The 19518-nt window shown below is 32.5% G+C and overlaps 1 protein-coding gene across 1 annotated transcript in view; it reads left to right on the forward strand.

Annotated features, from left to right (window-relative positions):
- The window catches only part of LOC129223920 (guanine nucleotide-binding protein subunit beta-5-like), a 39590-nt gene extending 36555 nt beyond the window's left edge, over positions 1–3035 (forward strand). Inside the window, exons 9-10 of the mRNA XM_054858301.1 lie at positions 314–480; positions 2916–3035. Of these exons, the coding sequence (XP_054714276.1) occupies positions 314–480; positions 2916–2927 (179 nt within the window). The 3' untranslated portion in view covers positions 2928–3035. The remainder of the gene's footprint in view (positions 1–313; positions 481–2915) is intronic.
- Positions 3036–19518: the final 16483 nt, after the last annotated feature.

The raw sequence follows: 19518 nt of genomic DNA on the forward strand, positions 1-19518 counted from the left end.
TTTTTCTGCTTTTTAGTTTTGCTCCTAGTTTGCAAAAATGTTTATATTTTATACTTTTTAAAGCAACCAATTAAGTAGAGTTGAATTCGAAAGTAATGGGTAGAAAATTGCAAATTGTTTAGCCTTCTTTTTTTTTTCTTTACATGTTGATTACAGTGCCTTTCAATGACAATGATAAGTGAAAAATGTCTCAAATCTCCATTCAATGCATTAAAAAAAAAAAAATATTTGAAATTCTAAAGTATTATTTCATTTTTAGAAACTTGGATGCTTTTAATGTGTTTGAAATATAAATGCCCATAATTTGTTTCAGGACGGCTTCTATTTGCTGGCTATAATGACTATACCGTTAATGTGTGGGACAGTCTAAAATGTGTTCGACTTAGCATACTGTATGGACATGAAAATAGAGTCACTTGTTTAAAAGTATCACCTGATGGTACTGCTTTATCTACTGGTAGCTGGGACTTCACATTAAGGGTAAATTGTTTTTTGTGTTACAAATTGTAAAAACAAAAAGCTAGTTTAAAGGAAAATACTTATCTAAATATTAATCTTGCTGTAAATTTAAAAAGAGAGAGAGAGAGAGAGAGCATTATACTCTTTGTAACTAAAGAACTGTTGCAATGTTGGAAACAATTATGAGTTCAAAAGGCATTAGTGTCTTCTGGTTTATTATTATTATTATTATTTTGGCATCATGTACTGGAATAGACTGAACTCAGCAAATTAATGGTTGTACAAATACGTGACATTGCAATTTTATCTTTTAACATACAAACATATTGCTTAAAAATGTATAAACATTCATAGACTATTGAACTGTTAATGGATTCACAAATTGGCCCTAAATTTCTATCCACTGGAATATACACTGATGTTCCCTGGCTGAAGCACAGCTATGTTTTTCTAAAACGTGCGCAGTCGGTTAAGCAATTGAAGAATGCCAGTAAATGATAATATTCCATGATAGCTCTTTTAACAATATTGTAGCCCACTTTTATTTGTATTTCACAAAGATGTAGTACTATTTAATATATTTCCAATGTTGTGAAGCACTATTTCAACTCTTAAAAGTGGCAGTGATGGGTATTCCGAAACTGTAGCACTATTTAATATATTTCCAATATTGCAAAGCACTATTTTAATTCGTGAAACTAGCTGGCAATCCGCCAATACTGGTAATTTACTTAATACTAATCATAATTTTTTGGACATCACTTAGCCTCACACAGCAAACTAAAATGCAAGGGATGACTCTTTACAGCTGCCTTCACATAAATCAAACTAAGAGCTTTTTAAAGGGCCTGTTTTTTTGCAAAAAATTTTTGAATTAAATGCTTCCCTTGCTTTTTCGGCAGTTGTGCTGTAGAACATATCAAAAACAGCTCCTGCAGGGATGGTCATCCATGGAAGAAAGAGGTTGGCTATTTAAGTTTTTTTTGTGCAGTTGGTGGCAAAACATGAGACTCTGACAGAGTTATTAAAGACAGTTGTGACAAGAATGACCATTAAGCAGTAACTCTCATAAAAAATCTTAATGAATTGCTCAAAGAATCCTACTGGCCTGTCACAATGAAATTGTTAATTAATAAATTATCAGAAAGCATTGTGTTAGAAAAATATTGCAAATGAATGTTATAAAATCGCAAAGAAAGATTGATGTAAGAAAGTTTTTCCTTATACAATGAATACTGTTTTATTATTACAAAAAAAAAAAAAAAAAAAAACGGGGGAAAAAAGTTTATAAATATAAAATCTGAGAATTAACTATAACACATTTAGTGTTTTCAATCAAAGATTGAAATATTTTGAAAGTGTTGAACATATTTCATAATTCTTACAAAAGGTGTATGTATATTAAGGTAAGATACAATATCAGTTTTCAGATTTTTTATAGTTCTTATAAAAAATGTTTGCCTGCAATGCATTTGTCACTATTATTTCTAATTTTCAAGAAATTCTTTAAGGTTTTCTGTGAAAAATTAATTTAAAACAGGTAAATGGTTTCTTTTGCTTCAATAAACTCGAAACAGTACCCTTAAGTAGGCGTTTTTTACTTTCAAGGGCGCCCTCAGGATTATGCTTAAGGGGAGCTAATTTCTGACAACCATTTATATCTAGAAGCTATTGAATTAAATTTAAAAAAAAAAGAAAAAAGCACATTTCCTAGATTTTTTAAAAATTTTAATTGTGCAGGAAATATAATGTAAAATTTTTTTTTGTTTGTTTTGGGCTGAAAAGCAGCTTTACTAAAGCAAAAAACCTTGATTAACAATCTTTGGGGGAATAAATCACTATGAAATTTTACTAAAATTAATTTTTAAAAATGTGTCCTTAGAAACGCCCAGCGCTGAACTTGAATGCCGTCTCTTGTGCTCTGTTTAAATTTTATGAAAATTATTACACATTCCAGTTGTATTTATGTAAGAAAATTAATGGCGAATTCTTTTCTATGAGGCATTTCTGTTGACCTTACTAAGCATGGGCTGATACACTAATGTGGACAATGTAAAAAATTATACTTATTACTTAAAATATGAGCACTAAATACATCAGGAGAAGAGCATTATAAATGTGAATATGGAGAATTAGCAATATGAGCCTCGTCTTAAAATTTAATGTTTATATGGTAACAGGGATCTGAGGGTTTAACCCCTTTAATTGTTTTGAAATTGTAGTCTTCAAAACACAATTTTGTGAAATCATCCTTTAAATTAAGCAGAGAGAGGTTCTTCCCCCACTCCCATTTTCTAACCACTACTGATTTAATTATCTCTTGTTGACTTTTCTGTTATTTTTTAAGATTTTAGTTCTGTTATGCTTTTAAAACACAATATTTATGTTGGTACAATTTAATGCAAGTGGAAATAAAAAAAAATCTTATTTTAATAATTTTTTCATGATTTCTTTAGGTATGGGCATAAATGCTTTTCAAGTTTTCTTGTGATATATGGAATGGTGATTGTCATCACTGACAAGCTCTTCATTTTATAAGACTGTACGATTTAATTATATACTGTGCAACAATGCATACATTTGTTTGAAGGTGACCCATGCAGATTTTGGAAGTTGGTTGTTGACCTATTCTCATCAAGAAGTTCATTCTAGTCATTTTGGTTTAAAAATATTATTGTTTGTTTTGAACCTTATATTTTCTCATTTTCCTGCATTATTTCTTCAGTGCAAAATATTTTATTTATTCTTTTGAAGGTTACCAGGTGTCTTTGAGAGTCATGAATTATTTTAAATTGAAATATTTAGTATTGTTTATCTTGAATTAAATAATTGTGTTTTTTTTTTTTTTTTTTTTTTTTGAGAACTTACATCTGAATATTATTGCAGATAAAATAAGTTCTTTATTTTTTCAAAAATAAAATAATGAATGAAATAGGCAAATAAAATAAAAAAAAGTGGTAACAATTGGTTTATTATGAAATAACTACTAGAGGATATTTTAAGCGGTGTAATAAAATATTTTAAACATACCTGTCCTCATGATGGTTAAGTAGTCAAACCTATTGTCAGCAATATATTTGCAAGAGGGCACCACAACGATGGCACAACAAGAAAGCTCGCTTTTCCAGTATCCAAACTGCATTTACAATGAAGCACTTGCATGAAAAATTAACATTTTATTTACTTATTTCCTAGATTCAAATAATATACATTTTCACTGGTACCCTGATTTTACCTATTCCTTTGGACTAGGGATAAAGAGCACACCTAGTGAAAAAATGTAAAATCAGGGACGAGTTTAAAAATCTTAAGTGTATTGTTTAAAAATTTACTTTCCTAATGAACTTGTAGAAAATATCTTTTCTTGTTTTTTCGTTTTAAATGCAATTTCATTTGTAGCATGTGAAATGTTTTTGAAAATTTGCTTCTTGATTTACATTAGCAAATAAAATTTGCTAAAAAGTTACTATGATTTGACAATAAAAACATGACCGAACACAAAAAAGGTTAGAACGGCTTCAAATGGTTTTAAAAAAAAATTACCTTTGGAAAATAACCCTTTTGAATAATATAAGTTAATATGAGTCTTGTAGAGAATATATTATTTAGTTCTGCTTTAAGAAAAACATACTGAGCAGTTTTTCTGAAAAGGAGTAACCTAAAATGTGGAATATTATAACATTTCCAGGAAAGCAATTTTTACAGACCAACAAAAAATGGCAACATTACCTATAAAACAAATGATGTAAAATCAGGGTTACTTTGTATCTATTTATTATTTTCCCTTTATACATATATATATATATATATACAGGGTGATTATAATTAAAGTTCCACTTTCAAAACGCTGTAAAAATAAAACCACTGGTCAGAATGACGTCAAACTTCAACGGAATATTATCGAAGAAGGGGGGAACTTGATGGCAGAAGAAAATAAATAGTTAAAATTTTTAGCAACAGATGGCGCTGTAAGCATCATAATTTAATAGTGGTCGACTACAAATGACAAATAAATTATAAAATATTACCTAAGGTGTAAACTATAGGTTAAAACACCGTACTACTTAGAGTGCACAAGGGTACAGGTGTGATACTGTTAGTTAAGTAAGCCCATCCAAGAGGGCAAGGTCATATCACATCGGATCTGAAAAATCGGTTTTTAATTGTCCTGAGGCCGAAAACTGCATGAAAAGCATCAGTAAAAATCAAATCGGACTTTAATTTTCGTGAGACGGCGCAAAAGATGTTCAGTATGATGTACCCCCCGTTTTCTGTTAGAAGTTGAAATCGAGAAACAGCTTGTTCTACGACTGATTGAAGTGTTTCCGGGTCACATTTAGAATGCATGCCTTCAGCTCAGCAAAGTTTGCAATCGGAGCACTGAAAACAACAACTTTCTTATAGTCTCATATTCAGAAGTCACACGGGTTAAGATCAGGTGATCGGGACGGCCAGGTTTTTATTGAGACAGTCATAGTGAACTTCTCAGATGTGAAATGAGGGGAAAAAACGTGTATTTGGCGTTTTTGTAACCACTTCAATGAGTCGTGCACATGACAGGTGTTTTGATTTGCATATTCTGACACTTGCAGCGCCATCTATTGCTAAAAATTCCAACTAGTTTTTTTCTTCTACTATACGTTTCCCCCCTTCTTCGATAACATTCCGTTGAAATTTAAGGTCATTTGGAATAATGGTTTTATTTTTACACCGTTTTGAAAGTGGAACTTTAATTATAATCACCCTGTATATTATGAAAATTTTTTCTGCCTTTTCATCAGTTGGCAAATTAAACGTTTGAATATTTGAATAAACTAGTTAATGGTTCACTCATTAACAGTACTACTTTTAAGTTCATGTGCCTGATATAGTACATTGAACACTTGAAAAATCATTGTAGCAAGACAACTTATGGGTAGTAATCTTATTAGTGCTTGCATATTTTATAAGTTTTGAATTTATAATAAATCTAAGATTCTTTTCTTGAATTTGAAATATTTCAAGACTTTTGAGACACCTCTCATTTTGTTATGACTCAGAAATTTTATTAAAGTGAACTTTTAGAGATCTGTTGTTTTATGTTAATTTCTTCAGATTTGTATTGAAAATGTTATTCATTGAAACTATATGTGTACATTTACATACACTATATATTATACATTATTGAAAAAGAAAAAAAAAGTACTAAGCAATTGCTTCTTTCAAAGATTTATGAAGTAGCAAAATTGATGCTTTGTTTTTAGTAAGTAATTTATCATCATCTCCTTATTTGATTTTAACGAATTTCCTAAAATGATGATTGACTAGTCAAGATAAAGACAATCGGGATGACTTATAAAACTGTGATAAATTATAGAAAAAATTATAGAAGTTTATGTGCATTGCAGTAGAATATTTGATTAAAAAGAATGGGAAAATAAAACTTAAGGGAGATATGTTCTTAAAATCTGCTAATTACTATTAGAATCCCAATAGAGTATACTGAATTTGTTTTAAGAATTTTCCCAGCAGTGTAACTTTTCTTGAAATCAAGTAATTGAAACAGAACATTTGTTATAGACTAATCAGTAAATGTGTATACTAAAAATGCTAAGGACTGTATTTATAAATTTAATTTCATTTCTAAAATTAATTATCAAATTTAAGTAAGTCAATTCAGTTCTTTAGAATAAATGCACATTGTGCTATTTCTATTTTGCTATTTAATTAGGAACTGTCTATATGGTTTTTGTTTAACATATATATGTCTTTTATAACCCATGAACAAATTTCCTACTTTTTCAAAGTTCCTTTTTATTGCTATATATGCAGTACATTTCTTTGAATGATATTTTGAATGAATTAAACTACAATTGATGAAAATGAAGCTGCAAAATGAAATGTTATGTAATTTTTTTATTTTTTATTTAAACAAGTATTTTATGTTTACGGTGTTGTTATACTGCTAATTTAAATCAACAAAAATATTATTAAAGTAATTTTTTTTTTAAAGTTAATTTTTTTATTTAGTTATTTTTATCTGACTTTCTGCCTAGTGAAGTAGTAAACCAATTTTATACATTTACTTACTAAAATAGTGCTGATTTTGTTGTGCAGGATTGCCATGGGATACAACTTTGATTGAAAAAAACTAATTTTTAAATTACTATCTTTTGCAGGTCTGAAAATTTTTCATTGTTTTGGCAAAAAATTGTTAATTTTATTTATTTTTTGAAACATTATAACTGCATATTACTTATAGAAACACTAGCTATAAATATATTTAGTGCTTCTTTGAATAATACTTGTTTATGATCTTTTGAATTTTGAAAATAAGAAAAAGTACTTAATGTACTTGATAAGCTTGATATGTACTTAAGTATAATATGTACTTGAAAATGATTCAAAATGTTAGCAATAAAATCTTGATTGTTGTTTAGCAAATCAAATTAATACAATTTAAAAACAAAATATTTATTTAAACTATTGTTAACTTGAAACTTAAGATTTTAGTGGGGGAAAAATGCTTACTAAAATTGAGTTATCTGTTTTAAAAAATGTTTTAGTTCACATTTTTAAAAATATGTTTATTAAAAGTTACTTTTTAGAATTTTTTTCAATATGTGAATTAAAGTTTAGCTCTAATATTTCTAAAACTTTGGGAGGGGGGAGGGTCATAAAGTCCTCATATTTATACTAAAAATTATTGTTTTCATAAAAGCATTTCTTAGTCTCCAATGAAATTCAACAGCAGAAATTTTATGACATTGTTTTGAATTGCCTCAAAAATCGAAAATCTTTGAGACTTTGCTTATAGTCAATGTCAACATCAATTATTCAAGCTCAAAATTAGTCAAGGTATATTTCACACTAATCAGTCAATTCTTGTTCCTATAGTAATATAATTTATATATAATGTTTAGATGGAGGCTGGTTGCCAATTTATTATAAATATTTGTTAAAATTATTAGGTTTTGTAAATAGCTTAGTTTAAAAAATTATAAGAATTTTAATGTACGTTTTGTTTTAAATTGATTATTTGTTATATAGATGACACTCTTTACTGAGATGTAGCTTTATGAATGTGGACCATGCTGTTTTAATTATATAAGTTGTACAGAGAAATGTAAACAGCTGAAATAAAATGTTTCTTAGGAAGTCTTGTTGAAGTTCTTTCCTCTTTGTTTAGATTGCAGGTTAACTCAAGAGTAAACCCATTCTTCCAAGTGCTTTCTCAAAAGTAGGGATGCATCGAATATTCGGTTGGTATTCAGTTTGGCCAAATACTTTAATATTCGGCATCAGGATAGTAAGCAAATTTAAGTACTCAGCAACTAACAACAAAGTAAACAAACATTTTTTTTTATACAGTGAATGAAAGTTGTAATATAGTACTATAGTATAATTATTATGACATTCAAAGTAATGTGTCACATTTAATGTAAGCAAAAACACTTAGACTTTAAACTTAAATTTTGTTGTGTTTCAATTTTTCTCAAACTTATGACATACTGTATCAACCTTGCTGTTACAAGCTTGATAACATTTCAAACATGGAAATATTAAATGATGATTAAAAACAATGAAATTACATTTTTCATTGTAATCAAAGTATAATAGCTGTAAATTATGGTGCAGGGACATAGGTATTTAACAAGAGTCTTTATTTATAACATGTTAACATGATTATAAATTATCAAATCAGTGTCAGGAAAAAGCTTAATTTGCAGAATTTCAGATAAACATAAACCAAATCAGCCATTTACTATATTAATTTGCTTTTAGAAGGATTTCTTTTATCTTTTATTTATTTTCTTATAATAGTTTTAATTTTTAATGCAGATGAAATTGAATGTTTTGTGGAAGTGTACTTACGTTTCACAAAAGTCACAAAATAGAACATTTTCTATTTTAAATTAGCATAAAATAAAAATATTACTGTTAAATTTTAACCTGATATTCTGCAAAATATAGTGCTTGGCACATCTCTACTCAGAAGCTGTGGAGATCTCCTTTGGGTGCAATAATACCCAAAATAGAAATTAAGGGCCTATGAAATGGCCCCTAAAAATTTTTGTGCCGTAGTCTGCCATAACCTCCTTCGTGGGCGCCCGTGAACCATGGGTATGCAGTTTACTCTTATGTTGAAGTGAGAAACCCTCTAATTTTACAAGTTGTTACCCTCTATTTAGTGAATGAGAAAGTGAGTAAAGAAAATAAACTGTTTCACTTTGCCCTGCATGTGCTTGAATAATTGTACAAACTATTTAAAATACAAATAAATTATTTAAATATTTCACTTTGCCCCGCTATTTCAATGGGCCCCACATTCTCCAGTGCGATTTCATTTAGAATTTTTTTTTGTTAATTTTAATTTATTCGATTAAATTAGTTAATGTGAATAAATCAAAGTAAATGCATATCATTGATAAATTAATGTAAACCATAATAATTTTAGTGTAATTTTTTTACCCAATGCAGTAATAAGCCACTGGGGATAAAACATTTAAATCTGGGAGTTTTGATAGTAAAATCATGCTGAAGTTTTGAAACATAGAGATTTACTTAAATTCACAATACATTTTTTTTTCATTGTTTTTAACTTTTCTTAAAATTTTGGTGATCCTATCAATAAATTTAATTATGAAGTACAAAAGGTAATTGCCTTTTCAACCCTTTGCACTCTTATACTTGTTCACATTGCTCTTACATGCACATTTTTAATTTGATTTCAGTCGGATGCGATAGTGGTGATCATGTAAAAGTTTTAGTGATGACCATTTTCAAAAATAGGCAAGTCTGTTTACATAAAATACATTGCCAGCTCAGTCATTCCATGACTGAGCTGGCGGTGTATTTTATGCATTTCTGCCTTAGCCCTGGCTTAGGGCCGTAACTTACTGCAAAAGTCTGTTTACTTTATTTTTTCAGCATTGTGCTTAATGATTGCAATACCGAATACCGATATTTAAAGAAATTTTGAAATTTCGTAATACCGGTATTTGCTAAGGTAAAATACCGGTATTTTCGGTATTAGCTGAAAATAATTAGTTTCATTCAAAGAATTTCAGTTTAACTTATTAAATATGTGCCTCAGAGCCAAAGGAACGTAAGTCACATTATGATAACGAAACAGTAGGGAGGAAAACTTTTCTGGCGTGTGCAAAGGATGGGACGCACGCTCTTGGTAAAAAAAAAAATGGAAATGTTTTTTTTTAAAGAATTACGTTCGCATGGCTGGATACGGAATAGGCTTCTACATACAATGCACTAATAAACAGAACATCATAATTTTTGGACATACTTCCTTCTGGCTCTCACGTACAGAAATATCTGTACTTGTATCTTAAATGTACGTTTCTTTTTCCATGATACAGACCCAAAATCAATCTATTGATGTAAAAATTTGGCTTCAAAAGCACAAACTAATAGAACACCTTAAAGTGGGGCTTCTTGGACCCACAATTTCAAGCTTTTTGCGAGTTTGACACTGAATGCTTTGTTAAACCCATAGTGTGATCAGTGTTGCCAGATTTCCCCAATTCCCTTCCAACTTTTCCCCCAAAAGCGATGTTTTCTACCAAAATTCCCCAAATGCAAAAATTATTTTTCCATTAATATTTTCATAAAATGAATCGACTTCCTCTAATATTTTTGTCTCTTGAAAATTTTTTTCCCCCAAATAGCCAAATTTTCTAATAAAATTCCCCTACTTTTTTTTTCTGTACATTTTCGCTTTTTTTTTTTTGTCTTCTTTATCTTTCTTTATCTTTACTAATAATAAAGCTGAAAGACTCTCTGTTTGGATATCTCTCTGTCCGGATCTCTTTCTGTCTGTCAGGATCTCTAACGCGCATATAGCGCCAAGACCGTTCGGCTGATTTTCATGAAATTTGGCAAAGAATTAGTTTGTAGCATGGGGGTGTGCACCTTTAAGCGATTTTTTGAGAAATGATTTTGTTAGTTTTCTATTCCAATTTTAAGAACATTTTCCCGAACAAAAGTATCATAAGATGGACGAGTAAATTACCAATTTATAACGTGGAACCGTAACATGGGCAAGCAAATTGGCGAGAAATTCATTATGCATTATTTGTAAATACACGGGGACCAAAAGGCCTTTTAATTTTCTATTACGTGCAAAGCCGTGCGAGTGCCACTAGTCATAAATACAAGTGCCTGACCAAGAGATAAGAAATAACCAAATATTTTTTTCGACTCTCATTTACTATTCTGCTTCTGTATGTACATTTAAACTAGGATTTTTGTATATATTTATCCAAGAACATTCTTCATTGCACTTAATTTACCTGTTTCACGTATCAACTAGTTACCCACGAAGAACATTAATGCGAATTCCATAGCATAATATTCCACATAATGCGAAATGCGAATTCCATAAAGTTAAGCAAAGCTAACCCAACGCTGTTTGATACGAACAATGTTCCCACTACTTCTTGACGCGAATTTAAATATGAAAAAAAAATCTTTTTTCCCGAGATTTTTTTTCCCCCCAGGTTTTCCCCAAGGAAAAAATTCTTCCCCAAAGAATTCCCCTCAAAACCCATTTCCCCATAATTTCCCCATAGAGCACCAGATTTCCCAAAAATGGGGAAATTTCCCCCAATCTGGCAACACGGAGTGTGAACTGATAACCTTGTTTTTACCACTTTTCCGATGTTCTGCTACCACCTAAAGCCTTTTTTAAACAATTCAACTGTTTGCATTTTTTTTTCCGATTTGTAAAAACTGGGTTCAAGTAGCTCCGCGCTGGGGCTACTTGGTCCGCCCACTCAGCAAATCTATTGGAAAAAGCTGTAAAACAGATAGTGGTATCAAGAAGGACCAATGATTTTGAAAAATAAACTCAAAACATACATTCTAATGAGCAAATTATTTATATAAATTGCCAATTATTTATGTAAATCAATATACAGTTTGCTCTCTGTTTAACGACTCTCTATTTAACGACTTTCTCTATTTAAAGACGTCTTTTAATAGTCCCGGATGGTCCACTATAGTTTTAAAAGCATTCTATTTAAAGACGCTTTCTACTTAAGGACGATTTTTTGTGGTCCCTTGAAAGTTGTTAAACAGAGAGCCAACTGTACAAACTATATAAAATTAAAAATTAAAAAAAACCCCGACTGAGAAGCAACTGTAGAATCTAGAGGGATAGTTAAAAATCCTTTTAAAAGCCTTATATTATTAAAAATCGATTTTAATTGTTTGTTTGCTAACAAATGGAAACTGGCAACAGATAAAAATTTTAAATCGTGTTTAATTTTGTCGGCCAACAATGAATTTGTTCATCTGTGAGTAAAGGCTTAGCTGTTATTAAAATCTGCTTTAAAAAGCGATATAATTTGAATGCTATATAGAATAGAAGTTCCAAACACATTTTATCAGACGCAGAAAAAGAAAAACTCTTCATTAGAGTTCATATACTTCAGTCAAAATGGGCTGATGCCACTCTCTAAGAGATTTCTCCGGAATTAGTTGAATCTGGGCACAATTGTAATTTTTCCTCTTAATAATCTACAAAATAATTTCCTACTTCAAGGGGTTCTCTTTTACTTTCAGACCCTTTTTATCCCCAGATCTGCAAAAAAAAAAAAAAAAACGGGTATAAATAGTAACTAATCTCTTTATATTAAAAGGTTACAAACCTTACTTAATATAATTTAGTGATGAAATGTGTTTTGCGGCTGTTTGAACGCTGGGTTCAATAACTCCATTTTAAGGCAACCAGTGCACTTTTACTAACTTATGTTAATTACTGTGTTAATTATATTGCTATTACCTTAAAACGCTGTTATTTTACTAAGAAATAGAAACAAACATAAAACTACCTTAACCTTGATGATATCAGATGTTTCAATGAATTTCCATCTGAAAGTTTGCAGACACAAAAAACAACTGTTTAAACAACTTGCAATCATAACCTCAATCAGAAAAAGGCGGGAATAGCAGGAACTTTGTTTCATGCTCCAGCCTTTACCTAGTACTGTTACCTGTCACGGAGAAAGTTAAGTCTATACATTGAGTTATACAGGACCAGGACGGAGTTTAAACACTTTTTTCCTCATGGGTTCAAGTAGCCCCACTTTACAATATCATTAAACTTAAACAAAAGTAGCGAAAAAATTGCAAAATGGTATTTTCATCACTAAATTGTGAGCTGAGTCGCATTTTTGTGAGTTTTTGTGCACCATGTTAATATATACAGTGGCTCCCAAAAGTGTTCGTACACCTTGAGATTATAATATATTAATTTGCAGGTTTAGAAACCTACAAATTAATAACAAAAATAAAATATTCTACATTTAGACATATACATATATTATGCCAACTGCTCCAGCTCTTTGATAACGTAGCAGTTACTGCCCATTCTGAAATTCTAAAGTTCATATTGTTCAACTTCGCATAGTTTTTCAATTTATACTGTTATTATTCTTATATGTTTCTTGTTGTTTTTGTTTCATACACTTGCTAGTGTGCCACTTACGAGTGAGACTTTAAATGAGATATATATAATATACATTTAACACTTTAGCTGCATTTGCGCTGTCTAAATGTAGAATATTTTATTTTAAGTTCTAAGAATTATATATACACAGTCCAGTCACATTAATGTTACCATCTGTCAAAAGCCAGAATAACCACCTTTCGCAGAGCGGACTGCTGCGAGACGTGCAGGAAGAGAGTCACTTAGGTCCTTGAAGGTGTTCTCTGGGATGTTGAGCCATGCCGACTCTAATGCCGTAGCCAGCTGCGCTAGATTACGCGGTTGAGGATCCATGGCGCGAAGAACTCGATCGAGATGGTCCCACAGATGCTCGATTGGGATTAAGTCAGATGAGTTTGCTGGCCAGGGGAGGACGGTAAACTCATCCTGGTGCTCTTCGAACCACGCACGTACACTGGCAGCTGTATGGCACCTCGCATTGTCCTGCTGGAAGATGCCGTCATCCTGAGGAAAAACAATGCGCATGTAGGAGTGGACATGGTCCGCAAGGACAGATGCGTACTTGTATTGATCCATCGTGCTTTCCACAATGATCAGTGAACCCGGAGAATGCCAGGAAAACATTCCCTAGTCCATAATGCTCCCGCCTCCGGCTTGGACCGTTCCGGCAACGGTTGCAGGGTGGTTCCTTTCAGAGGCTTCACGCCTTATACGCCAACGTCTATCTGTCCGATGGAACATAAAACGCGATTCATCTGAAAACGCTACCTGTCGCCACTCAGTGGATTTCCAGCTGCTGTACTGGCGTGCAAAATCTAGCCTTCGTCGTCGATGAACAGCAGTCAGCATTGGTGCACGAACCAAGCGTCTGGTTCGGAGGCCCAGACGCAGCAATGTTCGCTGAATAGTAGTTTGGGAGACACTTTTGGTAGCCCCTTGGTCCATTTTGGTGGTCCGTTGCTCAACGGTAGCCCATCTATCTGCCCGAACGCATCTCCGCAACTGTCGTTCGCCTCTGTCATCTATGGCCCGTTGTGCACCACATTTGCCACGTCGCTGATTTTGGACGGTCCCATTTTGCCATGCGCGGTACACTTTTACCACGGCGGCACGCGAACAGTCACAAACTCAGCCGTTTCGGAAATGCTTCCACCCTTGACCCGAAAGCCAATGATCATGCCCTTTTGGACGTCGGATAAATCGCTTCGTATCTGCATTACGCCAACGATTGAAATGTTTTCCGAAGCCCTCACACACCCTTTATATACCTCAACTGTACTGTTCTGCCACCTGCTTTCTGTGATTGGTTATTTAACTCTGACGTGGAAAGTACGTGGTGGTCACATTAATGTGACTGCACTGTGTATATAGGGTTTTTTGAAAAGAACGCTAAAACGAATAAGAGAAACTAACAAGATCAAATTTTGTCAAGTTTATCGTAAATTTCAAATCAAAGAGCTAATAGCCCAGTAAATTTAGGCCAAAAATAGGGTCGATGCGCCACAAATTTATAATTATCTGAATTTTTCAGGATAAGTTCCTGATGTATAGAACGAATCCTGAAAAGTCCCCAAAGTTCTCATGTGAGCTTCTATCCAAAATAGCGGATCAAAGATGGCAGCCTAATACTTTGTGATTTCCTTATAACTCGACGAAAAATGGAAACTTTTCAGTTCTGAAAGAAACTGTAGGCTCTAGAAGTAATATTGTTTCTATACATAACTTAAAATAACCAATAAAAAATTTCCAGCATTGGTTTTGACACCAAAAACTGAAATTTCAGTGTTCTATATAACATGCAGCAGAACACTTAAGCTACTAAAATAAATATTTTTTTTACATTTTTTTGGAGTATTTTTTTTTTTAAATATTTTCCTCATGTATTAGTTAATAGTTGTTATTTTACAGGTTTAAATAATGCTATGTATGTTTGAATTGGTACTTATGTTTTATCCACATTTCCCCATAAAAAGCTATAAACATATATTATCTGCAAATTGTGTTTTTTGTATGAAATGCAAAATTTTCGGTGTGAAAATTCAATGCTGATCTTTTTAACTCTTTAAAACTACCATAAATCATAAAGTGGCTCCAAATTCCTTTCGTAATATTGAGTGAATAAAAAAAAAAAAAAAAAAAAACACCACTCACAGTAACGACAGAAATTCGATCAAAAATCGTTCAAAACTTTTTTTTTAATAAAAAGATCATTGTTATCTGAAAATTGTATTTTTGTGCATTTTAGGTAGCAAATAGTTACTCTAGAATTTTTTTTTTTTTTTTTTAAATTATGTTTTCGTATAATTATGTGAAAATGGAAGAAATATCGGTGAAAGATCACTGCCTTCAACTTTAGGAAATTATTTTGGGGATGTTAAAACTTCAGAAAAAAAAAGGGGTTATTATTAAGAAATGAGCGTTCTGTTCAGTTTTCAACAGTTTTTGACCAGGATGCTGCTGTTTTCAAATCAAATGATAATTTACGAGATATCTCAATTATGAATTAGCCCCTCAGCTACCCTCGCTTTTTGGTTGGGTTTCCCTGAGCAGGGCCGGATTTAGCTTTTAAACCGCTCCGTGCAAAAGGGAAAAATTGCGCCCCTTTTGAACTGCATGTATAAAGACAACCCCCCTCAACAAATAAGTAAATACATGCTCTTTTTTACATTTTTTGGCAACCGCAAAAGATTTGTCAAAGTAACTTGGCAATTAATGTAATAAATATCAGTAATAATTTTCCAATCAGTTAACAGATTTGATTCTGGTGATTTCCAATTCTCCATTCATAAGACAGTGATCTGAGAGAGAGCGGATCTAACGTCTGATTTAATGAGTGGGAGTCGTAACGTATGAAAGAGAAACGTATAAACGGTGTTTCACTAATTCGATTCCGAGGCACGTGGACGCCTGCATTATAATAGAAAAATAAAATCAAAGGACGAACGTCGTTCAACGGTCAAGTGAAAACAATAAGCAATACGTGATTGCTCAAAAAAAAAAAAAAAAAAGAGCAATGTGAACATTGCGTCATGGGTAAATTTTGTGCATAAATAGGGGGTAAAAACGCGATTTTAGACAATCTTTAATGATATAAGGAAGAGAAGGAATGTTAAGGGGGCCTTAATTTGAAATTTTTCGAACTTGAAGGCTCAAAACAAAATTTTAAACGATTCGAAATTTTAGTTCTGTAAACAAAATTTGAAAAAAGGAAGGGAAGAAGGGATTATCAAAGCATCTAGAGAGGAACATTTTCCCAAAAAAAAAAAAAAAAAAAAAAAAACTGCAGTTGTTACAATCTTTGTCTTTTTTTATTTATTTCTAATAAGGCTGTGTTAGAGGCTTTCACTTTTGTAGGCCTAGTGTGAGCTCCCGACATAGCATCCATTCTTTCATGTTACTCCGTGCCACGATAATATCGACGCCCAGTTTCCGTATCAGATGGAGGTACCTGGGCTCTCACGATGCAAAATAGAGCTGGGAATTTTTCTTCCAAGAGTACTTTAAGGCAAACGAATAATCAAGGGATCTTTTACATGCCGCAAAATCATACGACCCGGGCGCTGTCTATTTTATGCATCTTGAAAATTCACTGATTTGGGTCCAGGTTTGAACATGTGTCTTCAGGCGTAAGATGCCAACGCCTAACGTTACACCACTCGGTCGGCAGGCAACCTTTGTTGAAGTAAGGGAACGGGATGGGGTCTGGGATCATCCCCCATACGTTTTTCGTACAAAATACGTAATTGTAAGTCATCTTAACAGAAGAAATGGGATTGGAGAATTCTCCATAGTAAATTGTCAGAAGTTTAATTTCCAAAATCGCAGTTTTAGACGATCTTCAGGGTGTTAGGATGAGGAGAGTTAAGTGCCTCTCAACTCGGATTTTTTTGAAATTGAAATCGTTTAAACAGAAGTTGATCTTTGATGGTTGAGAGGGAAGGTTCGGAAGAGCTTCGGCAAAAACTTTTCAAAATGGAAATCATAACTACGCAAATTATAAGCAATCTTTGATGACATTAGGAGAAGGAGCAAGATTCGAGGAGACTTCCTCGGAAATTTTTCCAAATTAAAGTTTTGAAAACAACTGTAGACAATCTTCGATGATGTTATAGGGAGCAGGTTTCAGGATTCTAGGGGTTTTAGAGGGTTTTTCCTAATTCTAGGAACTCTTTCGAAATTAGAGTCCTAAAATCGCAAATATTAAAATTTTAAATTTTCACCCAAACATTTTAACATGTTTGAATTCAAACGCTTTCAGCCCCAGTAGAATATTTCATTGTTTCGGACGGAGGTGTTTCTATTTATTTATTATTTTATTTTATTTTTGACTTTTGTGTGATAACTATGGTCATTTTTTCTACTTTGTTTTATTTTAGATATTGTGCCTCATTAATCTCCTGCAGAATTCTTGTTTTACCTTCGTTTTTTCCCTTCAACCATTTAACAACCTCTGGTGCTACTTTTCATTACAATCGTTTAAATATCATTTCTCTCTCTCTACTTGGACATTTCATCTGTTTGAACCATATTTCGGCGGCACATACATTTTTCAGCATTTAGCTGGAGATTTTCATGGTAAGGAAAAAAAACTAAAGTGAGAAAAACAGAAACAGAAAAATGCCATCTTGTTTATTTATAAATTTGTACATTTTTTAGTCTAAAGCTTGCCATGAGTTTCTAAATTGCACTGAATACTGTAAAAGCACTTATTTTCACGAGGCTTTAATATTTGCAACCCCGTCATAATCGAAAATTTTAAACCTGGCGAAATATCGTTTTACGTTGGATTTTTCAACTTTCGCTTCTGTTTATAAAAAAAATCGCGAAATTTTCAGCTCGCAAAATTACCATTATCTTCATTTTCGTAAAAATTAAGCTCGCAAAAATTAGTCCTATTACTGTAGCTTTTTTTTTTCCTCCTATTTAAAGATGTTTGAAGCGTTCATTTCAGTGGCTCTTAGTTGGTTTTTCTTATTAGTACAGATGTTCTCTGATATATCACTAAATACATGTATACATTTTTAATTTGCACTTTGTTCCCAAATTTTACTGGGAAAATATGGTAATTTTCGCTATTTTTTTTAAATTTTTAAATCTACGAAGGATTTCCTTTCGTTACATAACTAAAATCAAATTGGTTGCTCGCTTTCTGAAAAACTGGGATGTTTTCCCCGCTCCCCTCCTGTGGTGACTATGGGCACCCCGATGGGGGTCACTCTGATCTCTCAAAAATTTCATAATTCGGCAAATTTTTCCTGACGATTCTGCAAATATGAAGACATAATTGAAATATTTAAATGCCTGAATGTAACTATTTACTGGTGATTTACTTATGAGGTATAAGTACATGTGTCATACCCGCATTTTATCATCCTGCAAAGTTTGGATTTTCGTTCGACAGAGAATTTCTCACCTCCAAAAAATTTAAGTTCGTAGCGCCCCTGCTGCTGTTGATCATCTACTGATGATTCTCCTTCATTTAAAATGATTTTAAAGTCTCTGTAATTAGGTAACGTTCGACAAGAACTAACACATTTTACTTCAAACTTGCGCAGACTACGATTACAGACTAGATAAAGGGATATCGCGATGCGCCATCTTCATTTGTAGATGGTACCAGTATTTTTTCCAGAGAACTTAGTTTTTTTTTTTTTTTCAGCCGCTCAATTGCAAATATTTTTCTCATTTTGAATTGGCAATTTTGCGCCCCTCAATTTTTTTTGCTCCGTGCTGGGGCACGGACTGACGGAGTATTAGTCCGACCCTGCCCTGAGAAAGGATAAAAACTCAAGCATGGCAGCTATCATTGATCAGTAGAGTTTTTTTTTTAAGCCACCCACCACCAATCTTTTTGTCCATTAAAGATGAAGGATTTCTTATGCACGCATTGGCATGGGACGAGTCAGAGGTATAATAAAAAGACAAATGCCTCAAATACTTCAGGTGTCTTCAGAAAAAACTTATTTTTATGTGGAGCAGTGGTTTTTAATGGATACGACACAAACAAAGGAAAAACAAAGAAAAGTGATGTCGAAAATGTCTGAGACTACTGCTGTTTGAAGAAAATGTAGTGGGATCGAGACCATGTAGACTAACTTTTTGCGGAATTCTGAGAACAAATCAAAATAAATTCAAATTATGATGGACTTCCGGTTAGGAGGAATGACTGTTGTACAAGTGAATTGGGAAGTCAATCTATTAATTTGCTCAATTGCTATAAAAACATGCCAGAATAGCTCCAGACCAGTCGCAGTAATAGGCACTGATACAGATCTGCTCTCGATTCTAAGTGAAAGAGGTATGTCTGGAACATCACTGTATTTTTTACCCCCAAACCGATTTAATACAAAGAAAAGTATTACAATATATTGAATTATTGAATGTACAAGAAGCGTTGGGTCCCTTGAAGGATCCTTTTCTTTTGCTCCACGAAGCTACAGGATGTGACATCGGCTCCACGTCAGCTATATTTTGAGAGGATAAATCTTGAGCTTTCAAGTTGCTAAAGGAAAATCTCCAGCTGCTTTCTCTCATCTCACAGCTAAGTAGTTTTCAGCTTGATACATCCAGAAAAGGTCACCCAGATTGTAGAAGTATTGCTGAAACATCTT

The sequence above is a fragment of the Uloborus diversus genome, chromosome 6 (genome assembly GCF_026930045.1).
Source record: "Uloborus diversus isolate 005 chromosome 6, Udiv.v.3.1, whole genome shotgun sequence".
NCBI lineage: Eukaryota > Metazoa > Arthropoda > Arachnida > Araneae > Uloboridae > Uloborus > Uloborus diversus.